This window comes from Saccopteryx leptura, chromosome 3 (assembly GCF_036850995.1).
Source record: "Saccopteryx leptura isolate mSacLep1 chromosome 3, mSacLep1_pri_phased_curated, whole genome shotgun sequence".
Taxonomy (NCBI): domain Eukaryota; kingdom Metazoa; phylum Chordata; class Mammalia; order Chiroptera; family Emballonuridae; genus Saccopteryx; species Saccopteryx leptura.
In genome coordinates, this window is record NC_089505.1 from 366,331,591 (window position 1) to 366,344,617 (window position 13,027).

General features: G+C 54.2%; 1 protein-coding gene across 1 annotated transcript in view; it reads right to left on the reverse strand.

The window, feature by feature from the left end:
• ZFAT (zinc finger and AT-hook domain containing) overlaps positions 1 to 13,027 on the reverse strand; it is a 145,128-nt gene that overhangs the window by 26,396 nt on the left and 105,705 nt on the right. The window contains exons 13-14 of the mRNA XM_066379564.1: positions 9,121 to 9,259; positions 489 to 607 (exon numbers count right to left, since the gene is read on the reverse strand). Of these exons, the coding sequence (XP_066235661.1) occupies positions 489 to 607; positions 9,121 to 9,259 (258 nt within the window). The remainder of the gene's footprint in view (positions 1 to 488; positions 608 to 9,120; positions 9,260 to 13,027) is intronic.

Sequence of the window (13,027 nt, forward strand, 5' to 3'; positions counted from 1 at the left end):
GATAAGCTGCAGGCAGTCTGGGGTAGTGGCCCTCGTATCTGAGAGAGCGGCTCCTGGCCTTCATCACACAGAGTCTCCAGGGAACATCAAAGCTGATGGGAGGAGCACATGCCCCTGAGCAGGGAGCAGACTCGGGACACGGGGCCCTCAGGACACAGGACAGGTAAGACTCCCTCCTCGCCTGCGCGCCTCTTTCAGATGCAGTGCCTGACCCTCTGGATTTGAGAACAGCAGAGGAGACCAATACAGACCTTCACGAAACAGACTGAGTCGCGCCCAGAGTTAGGGACCCCCGTGCACGGCCCAGCCCTTGTCCTGTGACGCCCCTCAGCTCTGAGATATGATCTGAGAAGGTTTCCCAGTTTCCCGCCCAGACCGCCCAGAGCGCTGAGGGGCAGGCCCGTGCCCGGCCCCTGGGCCTGCCTGGTTCGCATGTGGTTCAGAAAGCACAGAACTGTCACCGAGCCCGCCACGCCCTAGAGAGTTACCTCCCACTTGGGCTCTCCTCCACTTTCCACCAACTTCAGGCCGTGCTTGTTCTTCAGGTGCCTGTTGAACTCCCACTTGGTGCCGTAGACGAAGCTGCACACCGGGCACTTGAGACCACCTGCAGGCAGGGACAGCGCAAAGGCAGCGTCAGAGCACAGGAAGTGCTGCGCCCCGCCTTCCCCCTGTCAGTCAGAGCACAGGAAGTGCTGCGCTCCGCCTTCCCTCATGTCAGTCAGTGCACGGGAAGTGCGGCGCTCCGCCTTCCCTCATGTCAGTCAGTGCACAGGAAGCGCGGTGCTCCGCCTCCCCCCTGTCAGTCAGTGCACAGGAAGTGCTGCGCCCCGCCTTCCCCGTCAGTCAGAGCACTGGAAGCGCGGCGCTCCGCCTTCCCCCCTGTCAGTGCACAGGAAGAGCAGCGCTCAGCCTTCCCCCCTGTCAGTCAGTGCACAGGAAGTGCTGCGCTCCGCCTTCCCCCGTCAGTCAGAGCACAGGAAGCGCGGCGCTCCGCCTTCCCTCCGAAAGCCGAGAGCTAAGGAACACAAGCTTACCTCTGTGTTGGGACAGCAACATGTAAGGTTTTTAGAACATGGATTTTAAAACATAGTATGTATCTTTTCCCCATGTAGTGAATGAGCATTTGAAGAGCCTGATTCTGTCAGGTTCCACCTCTGTGATTCAACCAACCACAGATTAAAAATATTAAAAAAAGAAAAGAAAAAGAAAAAGTTACATTGTTACTGACGTGTACTATGTACTTAGGCCTAGGATGGTGTGTCTGTAGAGAGTTCTGTTTCTGTCATTATTTCCTGAACAGTACTATTTACATAGGCCTTTCACTGTATGAGCTATGGTAAAGTAACCTAGAGAGGATTAGAGTGCACCGGACGATGTGGATAGGTTACAGGCACACATACGCCATTCCCTACCCGGGACTCGATGATGAGCATCTGGAGATTTTGGTATCTGCGGTGTCCTGGAACCAATCTCCCACGGATGCCTAGAGATGACTGTATGTACTCAATGGTTTAGGTACCAGAGAGAAATGAGGTGAGTAAGATAAACCCCCTTGGCTGGCGGGATAAGTGGAAGGTGCTTTATGATCAACCAACATAAACTTTAAATTGTGAATGCTCAGATACAATTACAGAGGTTTTCTTTTAAAGGTCCCAAGTCCCTGCACTCTGCCTGGGTGAGGTAGGTGGCCCTCCACTGAGCAGCCCGGGCTGCAGGCCTCCACTGTCACCCAGCCACCAGGTTACCGTCTCCTCACTGGGCCTCCCACTCTGTTCCTCTGCGCCTCCTGTCCACCCCAGCCACGACCCCCGCTGCGTGCGCAGCCATTCTGCTCCAGGCTCCTCCTCCTGCCCCTTGAACCCTAGGGGACCAACTCATTATACAGTAGCCTCTGTCAGCTGGTGACTGTCCCACTTATTTCAGCAGCTCAGACCTCTGCCCACCACTGCAGCTTGAGATGCCGGTCCAGCAGGTCCTGTGCCCGCCCACAGCCGCTCAAACAACCAAGCATCTCAGCACCTCCCAGGCCACTCAGCGCTGGCCGCGATGGGGAGAGCAACCAGCTTGTCACTGACCCGAGTCCCCAGTAGTCACCGCTGGCCTGCTCCCCACCCAAGACACAGACAACATCACGTCCCCCGCAGCTGAGAGACTCTCCAGCGGCTGTCCACCCACTTAGAATCAACCCCGGCTCCGCACTGTGGCCTGGGACCCCGTGTGACCTCGGCCCTGCCTCCCTCTCTGACCCTGTGTCCTCCCGCCTCCGTTCTCTGTCTCTGTCTCTGCACAGACCCGTCAGCCCCTCCCCGGACACCTGCCGGGAAGCCCTTCCCCACGGTCTCCGCTCACCTGCGCGCTCCTCACTAAGGTGTCCGCTCCAGCACCACCCTCTGGAAGGCTTTCTCTGTCACTCCTAGCTAAGGCAGCCCCCCCAAAACACTCAGAACCCCCACGCTACAGGATATCCTGACTGCGTACTTGTCACGCACTAATCCGTGTCTCAGATTACATTGTGTCACTCCTGTGCATGTCACCTGCCGGTCCTCCCTTCTCAGATGGCGCCTGCGTGAGGGCAGGGACTGGTCCAGCCTTCTCCCTGCTCAGGCCCCAGCTCCTGGCATCCAACAGGAGCTCGAGCAGCAGGTCTGCCTCGCCGACTCGGAGGTCAGAAAGTCGTCTTCTTCCTTTAGGTCTTTCTCCAGCCGACCCCGCTCTCCTCTGGGCCGTGGCCCCTTCCCTCTGAGCTCTTTTCCCCTCGGCAGAGAAACACGTGAAGGCCCCCCCAGGGGGGAAGCTCGCATCCTGTCTAGGTCCGGCGCTAGCCAGGAAGCGTGCCCCATCCAGGTGCTCACAAGGACCTGGCGCCTCTGTTCCTTCTGAGACGGACAGCGGCTAGGAGGCCAGCGTCCTCTCAACAGCCTCCTGCACCTTCTACATCTTAGTCCGTGCGCGCGCAACTGCCCATCAAAACTAGTGGAATCCAGAGTGTGAGCCCAGCCAGGAAAGCAACGCGCAGTCGTCACTTCCTCGCCTCTCCTCGTTACTTCGGCAGGTGGTTCTCCACCAGGGAAATGTTGCCTCTCAGACAGGGGGCATCCGGCAATGCCTGGAGAAACTCCTGGTTGTCACAACTGGCGAGGGCTCCTGCCTCTGGTGGGTAGAAACCAAGGATGCTGCTAAGCATCCTGGGACGCTCAGGACAGCCCCACGACAAAATAACGATCTGGCCCGAAACGTGGGCAGGGCTGAGGCTGGGAAGCCCTGTGGGCTTACGTCACAGCAAGCTGCTTTCTGGTCCCCGCCCCCAACCGCACCCCCAGCACTGCACATGTCAAGGTCCATGGCCTCCTCCTTGGTTAATCCAATGAGCACTCTGCACTCTGTTTTACTCCTAGTGACGCCATCACCACCACCACATACAACAAACACATCTTCCACTTGGGGGGCAGTTGCCCTGTGTCCAACGCCTCCTACATCAAGTCATGCTTTCTGCACAGGAGCCTGGCAGCATGGTCAACTCTGAGGCTCAGATGGCCACGTGCCCTTCAGAGGTCGCTCTGAAAAGCCAAGACCTGAACCCAAGCCTGGCTAACTGCAGGGCCCACACCCTTGACCCCGGCCTGCGCTGCTGCCCAGCGTGACTTCTGTGGATTATATGACCACGTCTACCCCATTTTCCAACCGTTCTCTTCCTCCTGGGCTTCTGTGACAGCCCCTCGTTCCTGTGCTTCCACCAAGCGTGCCTCTGACCCAAACCCGTTTAGGTTCTTCGTCCTGTGTCCCCAAGCCTCACACATGCTCAGTCCCTTCTGTATCCCAGAGGTCGTCCAGTGACGTCCAGAGTAGTACCCCTTTTCTCCAGCCTCACAGAGAAGCCTGTCCCTGGGCAGGGGAAGGCCAGCGCTGGACGCGGAGTGCTCTCAGGCTGCCACGTTTACTTCCTGCTCACTGGGGAGGGGGTAGAAGAATTCTCTCCTGATGACCAGGTTGTCCTCACGGATGCGTGAGGACCAGATAAAGCGCACGGGGATGCATTGCATGGCTGAAGCCTCTCCCAGACGCAGTCACGACACGCTCGAAGTCCTGCCTCGATTCCACGTCCGCGGGATCTCACAGAGCGCTGTTCCGTAACCGGGGTTTCTCGTCTACCCGCTGAGGTGGGGGGTGCCCCCTCAAAGAGTCGTCAGCAGAGACGGTGACAGAGCACCCCCTCCCGATGCTGGGAGGGCACAGGAGTCAGACAGAGGCAGAGGACAGAGTCAGCAAAAGGCTAGCAACGAACACCAAATTCTACCTTGAGAATATTCTCAAATAGATGTTATTTTCTGAAACTTAAACAGTCTGTACTCTTTTTCTTTTTCTTTTTTTTTTTTAGGCAAAAAGCTTTTTTAAGCTCATTCTTTCTCGGCCAGAGGATAATGAAACTTAAGTTTTTAGCCTCTATTGTTACCATTTATTAATCATCAAAAATGGTGTAGTGTTCCTTTGACCACCTTTTAAACCCCCCTAACTCTCAGGCAGTGAGATACCACCTTTTTTTTTTTTTTTTTTTTTTTGGTAAAACTGATGCTGGTTCTATAAAAACTAAACATGGTGCTATGAACAAAAGCAAACTAGGTAAGGCCACACTGAGGCTTTAACATGAAGTTAAAGATTCCTAATGGGCTGCTTTTTAATGGAAACTAATTTAGGGAGGAAAACATCCTTCTATTATGTTTGAATTAAAATTAATATAATAATGCCTTCCACATTAATTAAAACTTCCGACCTTTGCCACAGTGATGTTAATTAAAGAACAACAAATGGAAATCTGTAATCTAGACCAAACATATAACTCTGCCAGCTAATTGATATCAAGGCTGAGAGAGAAATTAATTTCTATTTCATTTCATTAAATTCTTAGGCAGTGCACAGTAAAAGGTCACAGAGAAACTTGGTGACTTTACCTGTAGCGTTGATATTAAGCGTCCGTCATAAAAACTTCAAACCCCCAAACCACAATTTCCTCAGAGGAGTGATGGCCCAGGCAGAAGAACAGAATTCCGGGAGCAATTTTAAAAATCGATCATGGCATTCCTTGATCTTTTTTGGAACGCAATATATTCTGGGAGAGTTTCAGGCACTAAAACGTGTGTGCTCCTTTGTGGTAGCTGACATTACTGAAAATTCAATTTCATTTCCAATAATCTGTCTCCCGGAACGGCACGGAACACTGAGCCGGGCAGTCACGAGGCCTGAATGCGGCGTGCATTCACGGGGCCCAGAATCACCTTCTCAGGCTCTCGGGGAGGATTCTCCGAGGTGGAAATGCGAGAGCTCACAAACTCAACAAAGGCACTGCAGTCGGCAGAAGAAAGAGCCCCCAAAGATATTCCTGTCCTGACCCCCGCCACACGCAAACACCTTACCTTGCGTGGAAAAAGGGACATCAAAGAAGTGACCCAGTGAAGGATCTGGAGATGAAAAGGTGGTTCTGGATCACCTGGGTGGACCCAACGTCAGTAACCACAGGGGTCCTTATAAGCAGGGGGGAGGAGGAAGGTCACAGTATTGTGACACGAGACCCTGCTGGCCACTGCTGGCTCTGAAGACAGGAAGGAGCTGGGGTCAGGGGTGCGTGCGGCCTCCAGACGCAGCGGCCTCTTCTCCGGGGCCTCCGGGAGGCCAGGCTCGGCAGCAACCCTGACTCTGCCCGGGAGACCCAGCGTGGACGCTGCCCTTCGGACCGGAGAGGGAATGAGCTGTGCTGTTTTAGACCACCACCGTGGAGTCTGTGGCCACGTGTCACCGCAGCCAGAGCACACAGGTGCGGCTGCTCCAGGGTCCGGGGGACCAAACGAGAGGACACAGAGCCATCCCATGTCACAATATTAACGACTGAGCAACAGCACCGGATGTGGTCGGCAGGCTCATCTCCCATGGCCCCTTAGTCAGCGCCTGCCCACGGGCACAGCCAGAAACCCAGCCCGGAACCGGCCAGCGCATGCCGGGTGGGCGCCACGTGGGAATCCGGGTGAGTGCCGAGGCAGAGGGGTCCTGCTGACACGGCACACTGTCAGACCGTGGCCTTGAGACCCAGGGGACCTGAATCCCGTCCTAAACCCCAACCCCCCTCCCGCGAATCCACAAGAGACACGGCGTCAGGGAGCACAGCAGATGAAAAGCAGAGTGCGTTTTATCGTGGGCCAGGCTGACGTCCAGAACCCACGCGGGGGATCTGGTAACTGGAGCTTCAGCAAGGTCTCCCCCATCCCTGCCGGTCCCCTCACACACTCCCCCAGATCCGAGAGCCTCATGACAGCCGCAGGGAAGCAGCAGAAACAGAGGTGGGTCCTAGGGGCAGAAAAGCCACGGGGCCTGAAAACCGGGAAACAGGAGGGTGTGAACAGCACCCTGTGCGGGTGACCTGCCGACACATCGTCGAGTGACCGATGGCAAATGAGAATCTCCGGACACCCGACAAGAGGCCCACTGTTCCTCCTCCGCCTCCTCTTTAACAAGTGCGAACTGAGACACACTTCAGGGACTTCAGCCTGGATGGTAAGGAAACCAGACTCTGTATCCAGAACCAGGTCCAGCTTAGCCACCTGTTCGCTCTGTGGCCTGGGCCGGTCATCTGCCCTTCCTGCGTTTCCCCATTTAAAACATGAATGAAGATGCCAACCTCACAGGATCTCGGTATGAAATAAACCAATGAGACAGCATAATAAATAGCATGTCACCAGAAGCATCCACCAATAATGTGTGGAATCTGGGCCCTAATAACAACAATTTTAAAATTAAAATATCCCAAAATCAAACAGATGGCTTTTGGGGTTAGCTGTTAAGTTTCTGGATTTTCTTTCATATTATTTCCCCTGAATCTGGTGTGAAAAACTATGATATGAATATGCATTCAAGGTACCAATGTAACGTGTACATTATTCCAATATAGCTCAAAATAACAGGAAGATTTTAGCAGCTGCCAAAATCTCTCTTCTCCCTGACCCCCTGCTCTCCCCTTGCTTCTCTGTCCCCCTTGCCTACCCTCACCACAATGACCCTCTGACACCAGGGCCTGGGGGCAGGATCAGCCCTGGGAGAAGCCGCTGACCCCCGCCCCTGCTTCCTGTTGCACAGTCGAAACACAGAGCCATGGAGGAGCCGCCCGCCTTTGTCCCCAACCCTGGCAGTGAGCCGTCGATGCCACCAGAGCCCAGTGCCGAGCACAGCGCCAGGCACATGGGGAGCCCAGGAGACACGTAGTGAAGAAGGAATGCAGGAATATATGTGACAGCAAATCTGAACCACGTGCCAAGTACTTGCTGTGTGTCAGGCACGGTCTGGGATCTCAGGGGAAAGGCCCTGCTCTCTGCAGCTTCTACAGGGCAGGGATCAGCCCTCCTCTTGGAAGACGTGCACCCGACCTTCACAGAAGTCAACTGGTTCAAGGGTCACAGGGAACAGGGACCTGGCTCCGGGTCCATCTGACTCCCAACCCTGTGCCTGGGCCAACCACTTGGGGCCACTTGAGAGAGTGCTGTGAACTCAGGGCATGAAACAGTTTGGCCTCTGCACTTTTTTTTGCAAAGCAATGCTGACAATTTGGAAGCACCCAGCAGTGATAGTATTATCAATCAGGTGCCCACACCCGTCCCAGTAGCCACCGGAAACGTCTATTTCCTGCCAATCTGACCCAAGGGACGAAGGACGTTAAAGGACTCTCTAGCCTGCCACTCTGAGTTATTTACTGTGACCCTAGGCATCTGTTCTCTCCTCTGTGATTCCTGAATGTCGTCAAAAATGACGCAATGGCTCTAGGGGCCTTAGATTATTTCAGAAAAAAAGAGACTACAAAAGCAAATAAAAATGTGTTCCGTGCCAGGCAAGTGTCCTGTCATTCCACCCAGGTCACCAGCATGTGAGGCGCTGCTATGGCCTCCACACTTGGGCGAAGGGCCCGGGGCAGAGAGGTTCCATAAGTCACCCGAGGACACAGCCACAGCGGGACACGCCCCTCACCACCAGCTCCATAAAACTGCCCCTAAAGAAAACACAGGCAGAACACGCCCCTCCCCCAAGGACAGGAGGCTCTCAAACCACCCTGAGGGCTCCACGCTGTCATCCACACCCACACGTCAGCCTGGTCACACAAGTGCGGAAGGACTCAACCAATTCATTCGTTTTAGATGAAGATGCGTTTTTCGGTGATTCCAGCAAGCGCATCTTCACGCCACCTCAGAACACTCGGAGCACCCCAGAGTGTACAGCCCCACAGCCGGTTACCAGAGTGTACAACCCGACAGATCTCTACAACTGTCTTCGGTGTCACAGAGACACAGGACTTGGGAAAGAGCAGCCACCATTTTTCCGTTGAATTAACAACGTGCAGACATAATCTAGCATTTATCTGTATGGCAGTAGCGTCTGCGCTAAACCCTCTCCACTTCAGGTGGGAACACAGGATTATTGCCCAAAAAAGGAATCAGGAAAAACCCCAGACTTTCCAGTAATATCAGAGGCTTCCTCCATTCTCTTTAGTTTAAATGTCCTCAACATTTTTTTTTCTTTTCAGGACAAGTAATCTGAGGGCTCAGTAAGTACTTTCGGATGATCTAAAGACGCTCAGCCACACGTATGTTTACCATCGCGGTCTTTCTAATTTCAATAAAAGAACAATCTGGAAACTCTGTGATGTTCAACCACAGGTCCATGCGTAAATAAAATGAGGTCCCTTGATGTTGTGTTACAAAGAGCCCTTTGAAATACAATTAGGAAGACCAGAGGAAAACAACATGTCCATGCTAATCAATGTTAAGTAGAGAAGGGAAGCCACGAGCTGCCATTTATGCAAAACACACAGGCAGGGACAAAGGGCAGAAGGCAACACAGATAAATGGGGGGGCATAAAATCTGTGGGTGCATGATTACTCCTCATTTCAGGTTTCTCTTAAGGTTGCTCTAGTGCGACCCTGCCCACAGGGAACGCTGGTAAGTGAGGAGGAGCAGGAGGGAGACAAGGCAGGGAAGAATTAACCCCTCAGGGACCGGGATTGAATCACCAGACATGGCAGCTCTTGTCAGCAGAAACGCAGTCAGCAGGGGACGGGCAGGGGCCCCGGCCAGCACGTGGCCTACCTTGCTGGACGAGCGTGTCGGCTGCCAGCTCGCCGGCGCCCACGTTGGTGTACTCCTCGTCGGGGTGCTTCCTGTTGTAGTGCCTCTTCAGCGAGCCTGAGATGTTGCACGAGTAATGGCAGTGGGCACAGCGGAAGGGCTGCAGGACAAGGGAGAAGGTTCGGGAAAGGTGAGCCCCAGCCGAGCCCCAGCCCTCGCTCAGCAACGGGGCAGGTGCCGCCCCCCCAATGTCCCCCTCCCCAGTGTGCACGTCTGACACCCAGAACGTCTGCCGGGAGCAGCCCCGCCCCCTGGGGGTGTGCTCTAGGGAAAAACCTGACCCTGGGAGGTTGGGTCCTGCCTCTGCGGGACCAACTCAGTGACGACGGGGCAAGGTGTCCCCAGACTAGGAGGGGCCTCTGCAAATTTTCTTTCATTTCTTCATTACCTTTTCTTTTTTGTTCACCCCAGAATTTGCTCAATAAGAAAATAAAAAAGCAATATAATAACCACTTTTTTTTTAAGTGAATGCCTTTCAAAGTCACTCCCTTTACAATTAATTCCCTGATGTACTTGCTTCTTTAACTAAACTGTTTCCTGCACAGCATTTACCTGTAAGCACCTGCCTATACACCAGTGTTAAGCCATCACTGTCCAGCAGCAGGGAAACCACCTGTTCAAATCCATTTCCACACACACACCCCCACCTGGGCAAGACGAGGCACTTTCAGGATAAAGACACAAGCAGGTCGTGCAGCCTTGTCTGCCACCATGCATCCTGCTTCAGCACTCAGAGTGGTGAGGGGGACAGGGTGCCTGCTCAGACCTCTGGGGGTCCCCAGGAGACCCGGCCACCTGCTGGGCAACGCGGTCACTGCCATGTCCGGGTCACTGTCACGTCCCACGTCTGCGAGCTCAGCCCCTGACTGTCCGGGAGCTCAGCCCCTGCAGGTGCAGGGAGGTCAGTCCCCCCGGGGCACCCCACACTGCACAACAGCTCCGGGCTTAGGAGGGTAAACCGCCCGTCTAGCTCCCTCCTGGGCTTGGCTGCAGCTTCCTCATGCCCGTCACAACCCTTCACACGGGCGCAATCAGCACCTAACTTCAACTTGGGATCCTCTCTACTGTCAGTGCTGTAACTGAAGGGTCGCCGGGTTTCCGCAGGGAACGTCGCAGGCGAAGGAGGGAGCAGGTGACGCCGCTCCGCCCACCGCCAGGCACAGCGTCTGACTGCACTGTTACCTGGCAGATCTCGAGGTCTCACTTCTGAAGCACGGGCCTCCTGACCCCCTCCTCTGAGCCAGGCACAGTCCCCCGCCCTGGGGATGTGCTGATGCGATCTCTGCACACCCACGAGTTTTTCCACGCAGAGAGCCACTGCAAAGAGGAAGTGCTGCGGAGGCCGGCTGGATCATAAACCTTGGTTTCGAAGTCAGATGCTATGGACAGCAAAGGGTGGGAGCGCGCAGGAGGGACGTTATTTACCGTGAGCTTTCAGGCCAGCAGCCAGCCACGGAAGATATAGGAGGCTACAGTCGTATAGTTTATGTGAAACAAACAGCAAAGTCCCTACTGTCGTCCAAAAAGAAAGTGAATCAAGAACAAGGCAGCGGACCCGCTGTCATGCTTACCACTCAGCAGTACACTGGAAGTATCATCAGAAGTAAATGTGACCTAACGTAATAATCGTAGCATTTCAGCGCTTTTGCTGACGGCTACTGTGACACAAGATAGTTCCAAGTGCCTTACATGAGTTAATTCCTGTAAGTCTCACAACCACCTCTTGTGGTAGGTATAATTAGTATCCCCATTTTACAGATAAGAAAACTGAGGTATAGACGTTTAAGGTATGCGCCCAAAGTTTTACAGTCTCCCAGGCTGACCACCTGGTCTGCACTGGACCTGGGCTCCTGGGCTCAGCCAGAAACAAAGAGATGATGTGACTTCCCCTTTATCGCTATCTTCCCAGCCTCTCTCTTGGCTGGGAGCCGTCTGGGAGGGGCGTGGATTGGTATTCTTTGATTTCCTGGATGTAAGGCAGCCCAGATCAACTTCGAAGGACAAGAACCACCCTGGCGGGCTGGGTGCCATGCCGGTGGCCCATGGGTCACTGCGCTCAGGCTGGCAGCAGCCAAACCAGCGCAGAGGTGCAGTGTCCAGACAGTAACGTGAGCCCAGGCGGGTGTCGAGTGGGAGGACGACGCCAACTTCACACTGAGAATGCCACTCTGGAAATGAACGGAGGGCGGGTTAGAAAGGGACAGACGGAGGCAGGGAGCCTCTTCGCCAGTCGCAGCAGCAGCACGAACGAGAGACACCGAGAGCCTGGGAGGAGAGAGAGAGACAAAACACAGACCAGGAAGAGTGAGTTTAAGGGATGGAGGAGGCACAAGCAGCCAGGTCTGATGACCAGATGCAGGGGATACAGAGAGACAGACGGGCCCGTTTGCAGCGCAGACGACAGGAGGAAGGCGTCCTGTTAGCTGTGGCAGAGAGGGCGAGAGGACAGCACCCTGGACGCCCAGGAGGACGGGTCCAGTCAGTGGCTGGAGACAGGAGAGGAACCGTCAGGGGAAAGTTCTAGGCCCTGGATACACATCCGGGCACAGGTCACTAGGACATGCCCAGGACAGAGCTCAGCCACTGAAGGAGAAGGTGACCAGGAGAGAGGCACCCTGGAGCCTGGGGACAGAATGGAAGGACCAGAGAGAATGACAGCAGGGAAGAGAACTGGGTGTCTGGAGTCCAGAGCCAGGGGAATGATGTCCCTCGTGGAGTAAGGAATGACAGAGTCAAGTGCACTAAGAAATCCAGAAAGCCAGGGCCTAACAAGGGTCCCCTGGACCTGGCCATTCGGGCCATGGGCACGGAGGGCCTGACTGAGGAAGAAGAGTGTCAGTCACATGCTGAGAACACAAGGCGGGTCACGGGGAGAAGGTAAGGGGCAGGAGCTGGATTCTGGGTCGTTTCGATGACATTTCATGACACAAAGACTCTTTCTCAAATGGTGCATTAAAGACCAACACGTTGGATCGGGGAAAAAAAGTGCAATTGAACTTGTTGAGGCTGAAACTCTAGTTTCTCTGATTTATATCAAGTAAATTATATTTTTTCACAATTTGAGGATTTCCTGTTCTGGTTCTTCAAAAAGAAAGAAAGAAAATATGGGAGGACAGGAAGTCCTGCCTCACATGTGAAACGGGGTTCCATAGAGCTGGATGAGAAGACGCCTAACTATATTCAAGAGGGGCTCACCCGATTGCCCACCAGCGTCAAGAAAGGAACTTAGAGAAAGGAGAAAGGTTGTAAAACAGGCGAGAAGCTGGCTGATGAGGCAACGTCCAAGGTCGGGACGGCTTCCGGTAAAAGGAGAGGGGAGGCCCTCCCAGGTAAGACATTCGAGTCAAGCTGTAACCGAGTCCAGCCCAACTGTCACACAATGACATCAGAGGCTCAGAATGCAAAATGGGAGCCTGCCGCTCTGGGACAGGCCCGCTGCTCTCTGCAAAGGACAGAAAAGGAAATGCCAAGAAAGAAAGTTCTAGATGACTGGTGAGGTAAAATCCACAGTCACAGGTCCATTGGTCACAACCTTGGTTTCAGAACCCAGCTGGAGACAGAGGCAGAGAAGACAAAGCACAGGTCTAATTGGCATCCAGGTGGGTTAGGACCGAAAACGCAGACAAGGCTATGCACCTGTGACCGCCTGTCCTGAGCGCACGCCAGAAAGGAGACGCCTGCGTCCCAAGGAGCAGCAGGGCCCATGGGCTTCCCCGGACCCGTGCCACCGATGGTCAGCCTTTCTTTCTTTTTTTTTTTTTTTTTTAATTCATTTTAGAGAGGAGAGAGAAAGGGAGAGAGACACAGAGGGAGAGAGAGAGGAGAGAGAGACAGAGAGAGAAGGTGGGGAGGAGCTGGAAGCATTAAC